Consider the following 12,870-nt stretch of genomic DNA (forward strand, 5'->3'; position numbering starts at 1 on the left):
GTAGGCGGCAACTAGGGGAGGAGCAGTCAATCTGGCAGCTGGTAGCAGATCCCCCTCCACTCCTTCCAACTCATTCGGCGAGCAAAGAACAATTGCCAGTTTCTCAGCAGCGATTATGCATGAGTTAAAGTGACACACATGGGCGGCTTCTCTGCTATGGCGGAGGAGCGTCGCCCCACTGTTCGAAGCAGCAGACACATGGGGAGGCGGCGGATGTCAGGCACGTTTTTTTTCCCCCAGGTCGCACCCCTTATTTCCCCTGCTAGCAGTCGCCACTGGTGTCACATGCACAAGAAAATAACATAATGTTGTTCCACTACAGATCCATTGAAAAGTGACATTGCAGAATTGTAGATGGCAACTAGGGGACAGTGATCATTTAGGCTTTAGGTGGGAGACTTTACGTCTAACAGGTACCACCTCCAACTAATTCAGCAAGCATAGAATAACCATGTTCAGTGGCTCAGCAGCCATTATACAAGAAGATAGATGGATTCTCTCATTTCTCAACCAGAAGGAGATGAGAAGTAGAAAATGACATGTTATCAGAGTCGGGGTTATAGATGGTCGAAGGGTGTGAAGAAACACTGATATGTCATGGAACTTTAATGAGGGGGGTAATACAAGCTTTTGTAATTTTTCTTCTAGCAATTCTAGAATACAATGTATTTAACATAAGGAGGTGTTCTACATGTAACTTCAGAAGGTCTCTGACAGTTCAAAAGACTTTAGATTTACGACTGTTGGCCAAATGCCTTCATAATCTAGTGTTGGTGAAAAAAACGAAAAATGAATGTGTAAAAAACAAAACATTGCTCTAAAATACAAGTTGTATGCATTACACACCTTCTCATTGATCGAACACCCTTGCCAATATTGCCTAAACTTACATTTTATTTTGTAGGAAAGAGTTACTCTCAACTCGTGTTTATGTCAAAAACATCTGGGAGCTTATGGAACCTGCAGGCAATTCAGTCTATGTGTCGAATAGAACAGGACAAGGTTAGTGAGGCAACCTTCTTCCTTATCATGTGTCAGCTTAAATTAATTTATGCATTTTCTGAATGTTGCAATTGTATATTAGATGAGAAAGCAAAACAGGACACAGTCCACTGCTAATTTCTTGTCCGGAAATGGGTAATAACTGCTCGTTCACTACATGCAAATCTCATTGCATTGTTCGTTCACTGGAAGAGTACATTGCAATAACAAAGAAGATCTTTCAAAACCTAGGGCCTGATTATGAAGGCGGTGGGACCACCACCATCAGGCCATCGGTGGCAGTCCCACAGCCATTGGATCCTGTTTGACCTCCCGCCGCATTATGATGGAGGGCGGATGGAAGGAGGGCGGAAAGACCAACCACCATGGATCGGACAGGCTCCTTGAGCCCGTCGGACATTTGGAGGGACTGCAATCCCTACAACAGTGGTGGTGCGTGCTCAGGCACCGCTGTAGGGATTTCAATGTCCCTTTCTGCCAGTCTTTTCATGGGGGTTAACCTGGAAAGCGACTTGCTGGCCCACTTCCCCCTGGCCCTCTGACATGGGCGCCCATATTTCTGCACCATGTGGCAGGCACCGCATGGTGCCTGCCACATAGGGCAGGGATATGCTAAATGTGTTTTTTTATTGCGCCTTTTGATGAAACCCACAGCACACGCCGCAATGCAAAATATACACAGAGTGACCACCTTGAAGGCGGTTGCATGGTAATACCTGTAGAGGGACTGCCAACAGCTAGTGGGGCGGTCCCATTCCCGACAGGATGGTGGTCAGATGAATGTCCGACCGGCATCATAATTATGCCCCTAGTTACTCTGTTCTGTGTTCTATAGCTCACATATTTGTTTCACTGATTCTTGTTCTATGAATTTTTATTAAATTCCACTACACCAAAATTCACAGTCAAATCTATGTAAGTGCAGGTTCTGAGTCGTACATTTAATTTCTGCATCCCAGTCTTACATAACAGTACTTGTAATCCCCTAATATCGTACCTTTGATGATAATACATGCATTATCTTCAGCTTTTCCCACCCTACTATTACTCTCCCCGATACTCCTCATTACCCCATATCTCTACTTTAAGCAGACAGATTCACTAGCAAGGTCAATCCTTCTAAGATGAAATCTGACATCCATTTTTAGGTCTGGATACCGAAAGCTTCGGCTGTTTTCAAGAGCTTATATCATCAACACCAACAAACAATTACACAGAGGGCCTTTGGGTCAGTCCTTATCGGATATTGTTCGATTTGGTTCAGGCTGCCATCAGCCAATGCTTGACTGAAGCGTCTTTCATATTTGCACTAGCCCACAGTTGGACTGCTCAGGTTTACATTTAGCAGACTGCTGGCAGACGTCTGTCTCAGGGTGCAACTGATTTACAGTGCTTCCTCATACGGGCCTGGTCTGCATCCCCCTCTCACTCCCCATCTACAAGACTGCATGTCACATACTGGGATAACTTTTTGTCCTAGAGGTTCTGCCATCACATTCTTGCAGCTCGCAGGACATGAATACACAGTGGCAGCAAAATGGCAGAAGACATGGTGGTGGGAGAAAGGCAGAGGTTCGTAATGTCCAAGCGGACTCCCAGCATTACTGCAAAGACAGTCCCACACCGGCAACACTGCTGAAGATGCGGCTGCTTGTACAACACCCTTGAACATGGGCAGGTCTGCACCAAGGCTCAACAATGTATAATATCAGTATGTTCCAAGGAAAGCCTGCTATAGTCCAACTCTAAGTGCCTTTGGTCATCTTGGAAGGAGAATGTGTCAGAAAGCACTAACTTTTTTCTCCAGATTAAACTGAGCGAAGCATTTTTCCACTCCTCACTGCACTCACTAGTCACTCTACAAAAAATAAGAGGTGAGACAAATATCGAAAACAGGGAAATGGCAGTGGAATAATCAGAGATAAAATAAACACTGAATTTGACTCCTCTGCCTCATCTCTTTGCTGGGCACTGATGTCTGTAGGTTTGAAATGATATCTACAAATAAATAAGGGATCCTAAATATTCTGTCATGAATGTTCAGCAATAAACTCCCATATTGACTGTGGCATACCTTGAAGTAGCTCTCTGCAAACAGGATATGAATGTGGCTCTCCTTAAGCTGAAACACAGCAAAACATAAGTAATCACTTGGACATGTATTAACCTTTCTCCCTATTAGTAAGACAACAACTTTCAATGTCATGTATGTGCGCTTCTTAATATGTATGGGTTTTAAGTTCTGATTTTTCAACAAAGCAATTGAAAAATAATTCATATACATTAACTTACCTCAATTCCTAATTACAACACAGATGCATAATTTCTTAAATACTACTTGTACCATAAATGCTCATCACATACACACTTGAGTGTACAAGAAATGATGGCTGGAATGCTTGAATTAATCTCAGTCATGGTAATTAACCAAGCAGGTTTCAGATCTCAACACTCTACGGAGTCAGCTCTCAACGTATTTATGGCCCCCCTGATTGCACTTATATCATCCTTCAAAATTAACACCATCTCGTATGCGGATGATACACAGCTCATCCTGGTGATGGATGACGACACCACCGAAGCGGAAATGAAGCTCAAAAACTGCCTCAAAGCTACGTTCAAATGGATGAGCGATAACCATATGAAATGCAATTCAGGGAAAACTGAGATTCTGCCATATGGGAAAGACAATTTGTTTAGTCCCATTCTCTGGTGGCCGGAAGATGCGGCCGCCCCCCCAAACACCGTCACGGCAGTCAGAAACCTAGGGATCAGATTTGACTCTACCCTAGCATTTAAACAACAAGCAGTAGCGGTGGCAGGAACCTGTTTCAGTATTATAAAAGGCCTTAGAAAATTCTTCGATCTGATACCTCTCCCAGCACGTAAAATGGTTACAGTAGCACTCATTACATCACGCCTTGACTACTGCAACAGCCTCTGTGCAGGGACTAACCGGACGGTTGGCCATAAGCTGCAAATGGTACAACACGCAGCTGCAAGACTGGTGCTGAGATGGAACAGGAGGACGTCAGCCACAACGGCAATGGACGCCCTACACTGGTTGCCGATACATAAAAGGGTCCTTTTTAAAATCCTACTAATCACCTTCAGGGCCTATCACGGAAGAGGACCCAGCTACAACCAGTTCATGTTTAAACACTACACCCCCCCACGAGATCTCAGATCTGCGAAATCCAACCTCCTTACCATCCCCAATTTCAGATTAAAAACTAGAGGAGGAAAGGCTCTGAGGGTTCTGGGCTCAAAGGCCTGGAATAAATTACCCCTGCCCCTCCGCCAAATCACATCGGAAGCAGCTTTCAGAAAGACCCTCAAAACATTGATATACAGTCTATCCGATGTTTTATGTAAAAGCTTAGTCTGAATCAGTATACTTGATCTGACTCTCAGCTGACTCTGCGCGTCCTGTCACCACTGCCTAGTCTTTCTAAGCGCTAAGATGCTCCCTGGAGTGAAGGCTGCGCTATATAAAAACCTCTTTACATTACATTACATTACAATTACTCAGGTCTCATCCAAGTCCATTGTTATTTTGCCCACCATACCACCGCAGTTCGGATCCTGTCATATGCATATGAGTCTTGAGCCTGCTCCATCAGAAACAGTCTACTCCGAACTGCCAGGCTATACCCGACTGTTGAACCCTAATCATGGCCAACTGGTCTTGGGTTACTTGTGTTTGGTTCAAGGAGGACCAGGTCTGCCTGGAATGTTCATATTGGGACAGGATCAAGACTGATTTGCATATGACTGGGTCCAATCTGCGGTAGCACGATGGGTGAAAAAACAATAGACTGGGATGTGGTCCGAGTGATTGCCATTGGCTGAGAATAATTCAAGCATTCTATCCATAACCTTGTTGTTGTTGAGTCACATAGACATTTCATAATCAAAGATACTTGGTGATAAAATTCTTTCTGTTTCTTCAAAAAGTGTTCAAATGTAAAAGTAATGCAGAAGTCCCAAAATCTGTGCTCACTAAATATAGGTTCATATAACAGTTCAGAGTTTGTTTTCAATTGACTGGATATCCAGCAGAATGCCTGTCAGCGATTTCTCAAGCAGAAAAAACTTGAATAATGGTAAACAGAGCAAGGGGTCGAACTGCAGCAACATCTGAGGGCAACACGAATAGCGAGGGAAGTTATACCCAGTTTTCAAAGTTGGCCTCCGCCATCGCCAGCCCCCATGTGAGTACATAGGGCCCTGGGACCTGCCGTTAACTGTCGGCCAGTATTGCGTAGAGCAACCTCTATAAGCTCATAACCTGCATCCAACACTGCCAGTCTTTGTTGTACACTGCCAGCATGTCCTTTCTCAAGCAGCCCCACTGCTTTCCTCCCAGCTAGTGGTAAGACCTACCTCAAGACAGAATGACTTACTAGGAGCAGTGGCGTAACAAAACTTGAGGGAGAGTTCCTGCAAAATACATGAGGGGGGACCTCAAAGCTCCGGACCCAGCCACGAACTCTCAGCCGCCACCCTTGCATTGCAGGATGGGCTCCCCTGGAGCTCAGAGACCCCCTCCGCCCCCCCCCCCCCACCGGGAGGGCTGAGGGTGCTATTGTTACATCACAGATTAAAAGCACTGCAAAGAACTTGAAAAACGATATTGCATTTTCAGCCCTTTCTTCAAAATAGACCAAATAGATTGTTTGACATATCTTTCACTAGTGCACTGATTATTAAATATCAAGGTCCTTCTTTGAACGAACCTGAACCACATCTAATTATAATTACTTATTTAAGATGTGTTTAGCAGTCAAATTCTCCCACAGGTAAGGTGGGTGCTCTCTATTCCAAGCACGAATTCTTAGATCTAAGACCCTCACAACTTCAAGCAAGCACTGGCTCTCCAGGCTTTTGCTCCTTACCACCAGGAAAAATCCGCCGTAAGGAACAGTAAAATCGTAATAAAGCTCCCACTGCTATAGGAGAAGCCTCTTGTGGTGAGGGGTGTATTACTTTTTTTCTTTTCAAAAATTAAATCCTGTTTCCAGATTTTCTTTTTGAAAAGAAAAAAAGACTACCGTTTACTGCAGGGCTGCAACACAATATAGAGAGCTCCCTCACGACCTATATTTCTTTCATGAATGTAGTACTGAATTCAGCATGGGCTAAACAACATTGTCATAACATCAACATTCATATGCTAAAATTGAATTTATCATTGTTTATTTTACTTCTTTTTTATATATAAAAAATGTCTTTACTTTTTTTACTTTTTTTTAATATAAAACAGTTTTTGTTTACATGTACAAACAAATGAACAAAATTGTTACATAAAATTCAAGTTTAAATGCAATACACTGTTAAGCAAGTAATCCCTGAGTGAGAAACCATACATAAGAAAAAAAATCATACATACTACAACGCAACCATCCAATCTCATACAGACTCATACAACAGTCACAAATACATATATTTAACTGTAATCATAACATGTAGCAGTGTCTTTTACTGGTATTACAAGTTCTAGAACCCTCACGTATTGTGTCCAGTAGGCTAAATTTCATGTGTATAGTGCGTAACAACAGAAATAAATCTAATTGTGTGGGGTCAGGCACTTATACAGATATATAATCCTCGTTGAGTTGTGCTAAACCCGGACGGCTTCTCAGATGTTCCATTGGGGAATATTCTCTCATTGGGGTAAATGCCGGGTAGGCTAAGAGCTCACGCAGGCAAAGTCGTCTGTCAGGTCAGTCAGATGTAGAGTTAAGTGTGGACCATCGTAATACCCAGCATCCTTCTAACACAGCCCTGGAGCAAACAGCAAAATGCATTGACAAGTATCACCATAATGGCAGTTCCTGTCAATGCCTTTATAAATGAACTGGGGTGGCAAAGTAAGCTAAAGAACGAAGATGGCTTCAACCCAGATCTGTGACTGGGGGTGAGTGTATGAAACGTTTCATTGCTTCTTCCATCATCTCCTAGTGTTGCTGCCAGGTAGGCCGTTATTTATAGCTCTGGCAGGCGGTTCTTCCACTAGGGCAACAGAGTTATTTACTACGTTGCCCTGCCGGAACCATGGTCCATCAGCTAGGATTTAAATCAGGTACTTAGTAATTTATTGTATACAAAAAGTGGACATCTTTCCCCAAAGAAGCGGAGCAGGAGTCATCTGTATTGCAGTGTTTGGCCATCTTAAAGGGCTGAGCTGAAGGATCATTTCAAGTGCCTAGTTCTTGTTGCTGTGCTTATACTTTATAAAAAGTATGTTATATGCCAATACTTTGTGTGGGTCATTGTTCATTCGGCTTTTCACCACTGGGCGTTGGTGCTACTGCTATGCAAAGGAATTATATATCCTGCTAACCACCTATTTTTTATTGCTCTTTTCTAGATACGCTCCCATTCGAGTTTTGAAGAGCTGTGTGAACGTACAGAAGCCAACGAGTGCTGCCCAAGCTGGTCTCTCGGGAACTACATCGCTGTTCTGTACAATAGGTCTTCATGCTTCGAGATCACGCAGGCTGATATCTCCCATACTCTGACAGTACTTCGCTCTTGTGCACCAGACTACCACCGAGGCACCCTTGTTCCATCATGCTTAGGTCCCAGTACTGAGACAGAGAAGCATCCCCAATGTGCCAAAGTTCCTGACAAATGTACCCGATACAGTGCCATTTACCAACTCCTTCATTTCCTTGTTGATAAAGACTTCCTGAGCCCCCAGACCACTAACTACCAGGTACCATCCCTGAAGTATAGCGTGTTGTTTTTACCTGCAAAGAAAGGGCCATCAATGATGAGTATCTACATGGACAACCTTGAATCCTGGGAACTCTTTGATAATTACACTTCAATCACTGGGATGGATCTTGGACTAAAACAGAAGTTATTCCAGCACTACCTGGTCTTGGATACTGTGTATCCTGTTCTGGCAATATTAGCAATTTTTTTAAGTGTATCTATTTATTTGCGTTCTGTTTTCATCACATTTATGGTTATGTTGGCAATTATCAGCTCTTTGATAATTTCTTTCTTTTTGTACAAGGTAGCATTTAGAGTGACCTACTTCCCTTTGGTGAACCTCATAGCGATCGTTCTACTTAGCAATATATGTGCCAATCATACCTTTGTTTTCTATGATTTGTGGAACTTTAATAAAATACAGTACCCAACACTAGGATTGCAGCATTGGGTATTCCAAACTATGCACCAGTTTGGGTATCTTATGCTGGTTTCATGCTTCACAACTGCAGCCGCATTCTACTCTAGTTACATGAGCAAAATTACTGCTGTCCGGTGTTTTGCCATCTACATGGGAACATCTGTGCTCATCAGCTTGACCTTTATGGTGACCTGGCTTCCTGCATCAATGGTGATTTATGAAAGATACATAGCAACAAACTGTATGTACAAGGCGGACGAATATTGGAATACCCATGGGCACAAAAAAGTTATTTTGTCCCTCCACCAAAAATTTGAGGGCTTCCAAAAAACAGTTTCTGAAACTTCAAAACTTTTGTTTGAAAAACTTTTGCCATGTGGTGTTATCAAATTTCGGTACATCTGGATCTGCTGGTTTGCTGCTTTAGCAATAGGAGGTGCTTACATTTCATGCTATAGCCCAAAACTAAAACTTCCTACTTCTGAAATGTCATCTGTCCAAGTGTTCCGATTAAGTCACCCGTTTGAACGATATGATGCCGAATACTGCCACCAGTTCATGTTTGAAAGACAGGACCATGGAGAAGGACAGCGAATGCCAATAACCTTAGTTTGGGGAATCATGCCAGTGGACAATGGGGATCACTTCAATCCAAAAAGCAATGGAACACTTGTGTTAGATCCCACCTTTTCCATCCAGAGCTCTGATGCTCAGAAGTGGCTGCTTGATTTCTGCCACAAAGTGAAAAACCTATCTTTCTACCATTTCAGTGCAGAAACGAAACCCACAGTTTGCTTCATGGAGGATTTCCAAAAGTGGATGGGTAGTCGCCAGTGCTCCAAGGGAGATCACAACCTTAATCTGTGCTGCAACCATTTTCCCTTCCCATACAAGAGTGAGGTCTTTATGCACTGCATAAAAATGATGGTTATGGAACAAGGAGGTGATCATACCAATGCAAATGATTTGGGTCTACGATTTAATGTGGATGGAAATATAGCTGCTTTAGTATTGGAGTTTCAAACCAACTATCATTACAGTTTCAATTATAGTACAAACAGACAATTTTACAATAAAATAAGCCACTGGCTTTCAAATGAAATAAGAGCAGCTCCGCCTGGACTTCAGAATGGGTGGTTCACAAGTAACTTGGACTTGTACAATCTCCAGCTCAGCCTGAGCACCGAAACCATGGTGGTAACTGGCTTGTCCGTAGCCATTGCACTTGTGGTACTACTACTCACCACGTGGAATATTTTGCTCAGTGTGTTCTCTGTTATAGCCATTGGAGGTACAGTATTGGTGACCATTGGGCTCCTGGTTCTTTTAGAATGGCAGCTTAACGCAGTTGAGTCTCTTTTTGTCTCAGCAGCAGTTGGTCTCTCTGTTGACTTTACCGTGAACTACAGTGTTTCTTACCACATGTGCCCACATTCTGATCGCTTAGCCCGTGTGGCTTTTTCAATCAAACAGATGAGCTGCGCAACTGCCATGGGGTCCTCTGCTTTGTTCTCTGCTGGGGTTATAATGTTGCCGGCTACTGTGCTGGCATACAGAAAACTAGGGATATTTATTATGATGATCAAGTGCATCAGCTGTGGATTTGCTAGCTTCTTTTTCCAGTCTTTGTGCTGTTTTTTTGGACCTGAAAAGAATTTTGGGCAGATTCTTTGGCCATGTAGCAATGCGGCGAAGGAGTACCAGGATGATCCTAGACCAAATGGAACATTCACCTGTGTAGGAAATGAGAAACAGACACATTTACGAAAAGACCAAGAGTCCAATGCAGATACTGAACAGTATGAACTTCAGCCACTGTCTCGAAAACGCAGTGACAGTTTTGATAACAGCACCTGTACAAGCAAGTTGTCCAACCGACCCTCTGTCCTCTCAGAAGACATGCAGTTCCAGGAAAACAAGTCCTCCAAGGTGGGAACCCATCACACTCTTAAAGTGGACGCACCAAAAATGGGAGAGAACCTTGCCAGCCATCAAACGGATTTTGGACAGTGTTCTGCCATGCAGACATCATCACCTTACAAGCAAATCAGCTTTGAAGCAGAAACAGAAGCTCTAGGAAATAAACTCTGTAGGGGTTGTAGATGCCAAAAATATAGTCCTAGGGTTTGGAATGGCTCTGTGTTTGACCATCGCCATTCTACAAGTATTGAAAAAGAAGTCCATTTAGATGCATCTGCCGATAAAGGAAGCAGCGTTCAACAGCAGATGAGATCCAGGTCTGGAAACGAACAACTGCCAGAGGCAGAAGGATATAAATATACTAGGTGCCTTTGTTCTTCTGGAAGCTCGTTTGATATTCTAAATGACTCAAATGAAACGTGTCTCAGTGATTTTGATCAGAGCACTAAGCTGATTGAATCAATTAGTTCATCAGATGTGGATGTCGTTGGGTCATCGTACCTGGCTGAGAAAGGTAACCTAAATGGAAAGAGGGATACCCTGAAACTAACCTTAAGGGAAACTGTTTTTGACATATCCCCACCATCCTCTCAGCAAAACATTACCACATGGAAAAATCATGTATCCTACAGTACTGAAGCTCCAATAATTTTACCCAATAGTAAGCCAGACATGCCCGATGTCTGGATTAGAAGATCTAGTGACCAGAATTCTGGGTATAGCAGCTAGGATTGTTTTTTTCCAAACAAATTATCTTCCAGCTGCCAAAATATTGGTATCACTTTAAGATCTGTAAATATCAAAACTGAAAAAGTAGGTACCCAAAACAGTATTATGATGTCATCAAATTAAATAAACTAGAGTTGGAAGTATTGACGTCCATGTATGAGTGTGCATATTAAACAATGGATGCAGCGAGTCTTATAAACATGGTCATGTTGTGCCTCTATCCAGAATACAACTTGTGAGTCAATTTGCTAAAATTCTGCGATGGTTTTAAACCAATGCTTAGGAAATAAGCAATATTGCATTATCATACAGTATTTGTTCACCTTCTCGCTTTGCACTTTTGGTGAATGCATAGCTATGCACTCTCTGAGTGGCACATTACCTGTGGAAATTCCCACCTCCGTGAGGCATAGCAGCATTATGTATTCCCCTTGTAAAGATGCAGTCAGATCTTGGAAAGGGTGTGCAGCTTGTTTTCAAGGGCACCGTTTCGTAGCTGCATGAGCTACCTAAAAATAATCGATCACACAGGTTGCCATACTATTCAAAAATGATGTTTTCTAAATCTTATAAGGTTCTGTATTAGGTCATCTCAACTGATTGCAGTGCATTATGCCTTTAAAATTCCCAAGTAGAAACTTGGTTGAGCTTAATCATAGAGACTGAAACATTTACCAATAGGTAGTCTGTATTGCCAAGATATGCTAAAGGGTCCACACTAAAACGTGTGCATGACAGATTAGACATAAATGATAACCCCCTTTGTAATAAGCATTTTACTAGATGACAAATATCACGATGTTGCTTTTTTGCTCCATAAACTTTAGCAAATGTTACTAAATACATTTGAATGGATGCACATTGGTTCAGTAACTGAAGAGGCACAAGTTTTATTGAAGAAAGCAGGAGGGAGATGGGGATTAATTGTATTGGAGCTTGGACCATTAGCGATAGAAGAATTTTTAACTCAGACTTTGATTTATGTAATCAAATCATGCCCTTGCAGAAAATGTGCATTCAATTGTATAAAGATTTCACACAGCACCTACATGTTTGCATTTTTATAAATATTTCAACTTGATAGAAGCATCTTATAAAATGTGTTTCCATTTCAGAATATAATTCAGTTGTTGCCTTTGTACATAAGAAATGATGTGATCTCAGATGAACAATTAAAACAATTATATTCCTGTTTTCCAGAAGGTGGCCTTTTGTGTTCTGGTGTTGGACAATAATGTGTGTTTTTAGCAGCAAGGTATTTGCAAGTTCCAGGTTGCGTTTCAGAATTTTGCTATGAGTTTCACATATATTGACTATCTTTGCCTTGTCTTTCCAGATATTTGCAAACGTTTTTTAAGTTCACCCATAGACTATTTGTACCACATCTGCATAAATATCTCCTTGCGCTGTTGTGTTAATCAGCCAGAAAAACATGAGTTCGTGAATGCTAACTAGGATAATACCTTATTGAAAGTCCCTACCATTCCTGATATGGGTAGGTTTTCATAGGGTTTGTGGTCTGCCCCCTACTAACGTAATATCAATCCCAGGACAGAATGGTAACACAGCAGAACCTATCTTCTCTGGAGTTTCTCCTCCTACAGAATTTATTGATGGGTAGCAGCTCTTCATCCTGATTTCCTGACCAGATTCCATTGTGAAATGTGTCTTTTTGCATGGAATTTCCATTAATCCGCCACCCTCCCATAAGATTGTGCCACTGCTTAAGCTGGAACAGATGCTTATTTCAGTACAGTAAGTGTAGAGGTATATGCTTTGTGTGGTTTTAGGTTTAGAGGCATACACTATCATTCAGGCAGATACAGCTAAGGTTCTACGAGAACCTCTTACCTACTACATACTGACCGTTATGCTGACTGGCATGTATGACATAAATGAATGACCTCCACTTCTGTCTCCCTTTTGCAAGTTTCTCAACTGTGCCCCAGGTGTGGTTTAGAGTCTTCCTTTCTGTTTCCACAGTTCACTTCCAGGGGTTCTTTGGCCTGCCTTTCTTACAGTTTGTCTTCTAGGGTCCAGTGGAGATTTGTTCTGGTGACAGAGTCTTGTTCTCT

General features: G+C 42.2%; 1 protein-coding gene across 1 annotated transcript in view; it reads left to right on the top strand.

The window, feature by feature from the left end:
* DISP2 (dispatched RND transporter family member 2) overlaps positions 1-11,997 on the top strand; it is a 212,370-nt gene extending 200,373 nt beyond the window's left edge. Inside the window, exons 6-7 of the mRNA XM_078659799.1 lie at positions 905-1,002; positions 7,376-11,997. Of these exons, the coding sequence (XP_078515925.1) occupies positions 905-1,002; positions 7,376-10,795 (3,518 nt within the window). The 3' untranslated portion in view covers positions 10,796-11,997. The remainder of the gene's footprint in view (positions 1-904; positions 1,003-7,375) is intronic.
* The last annotated feature ends 873 nt before the right edge of the window (positions 11,998-12,870 follow it).

Source organism: Lissotriton helveticus, chromosome 9 (assembly GCF_964261635.1).
Source record: "Lissotriton helveticus chromosome 9, aLisHel1.1, whole genome shotgun sequence".
Lineage (NCBI taxonomy): Eukaryota > Metazoa > Chordata > Amphibia > Caudata > Salamandridae > Lissotriton > Lissotriton helveticus.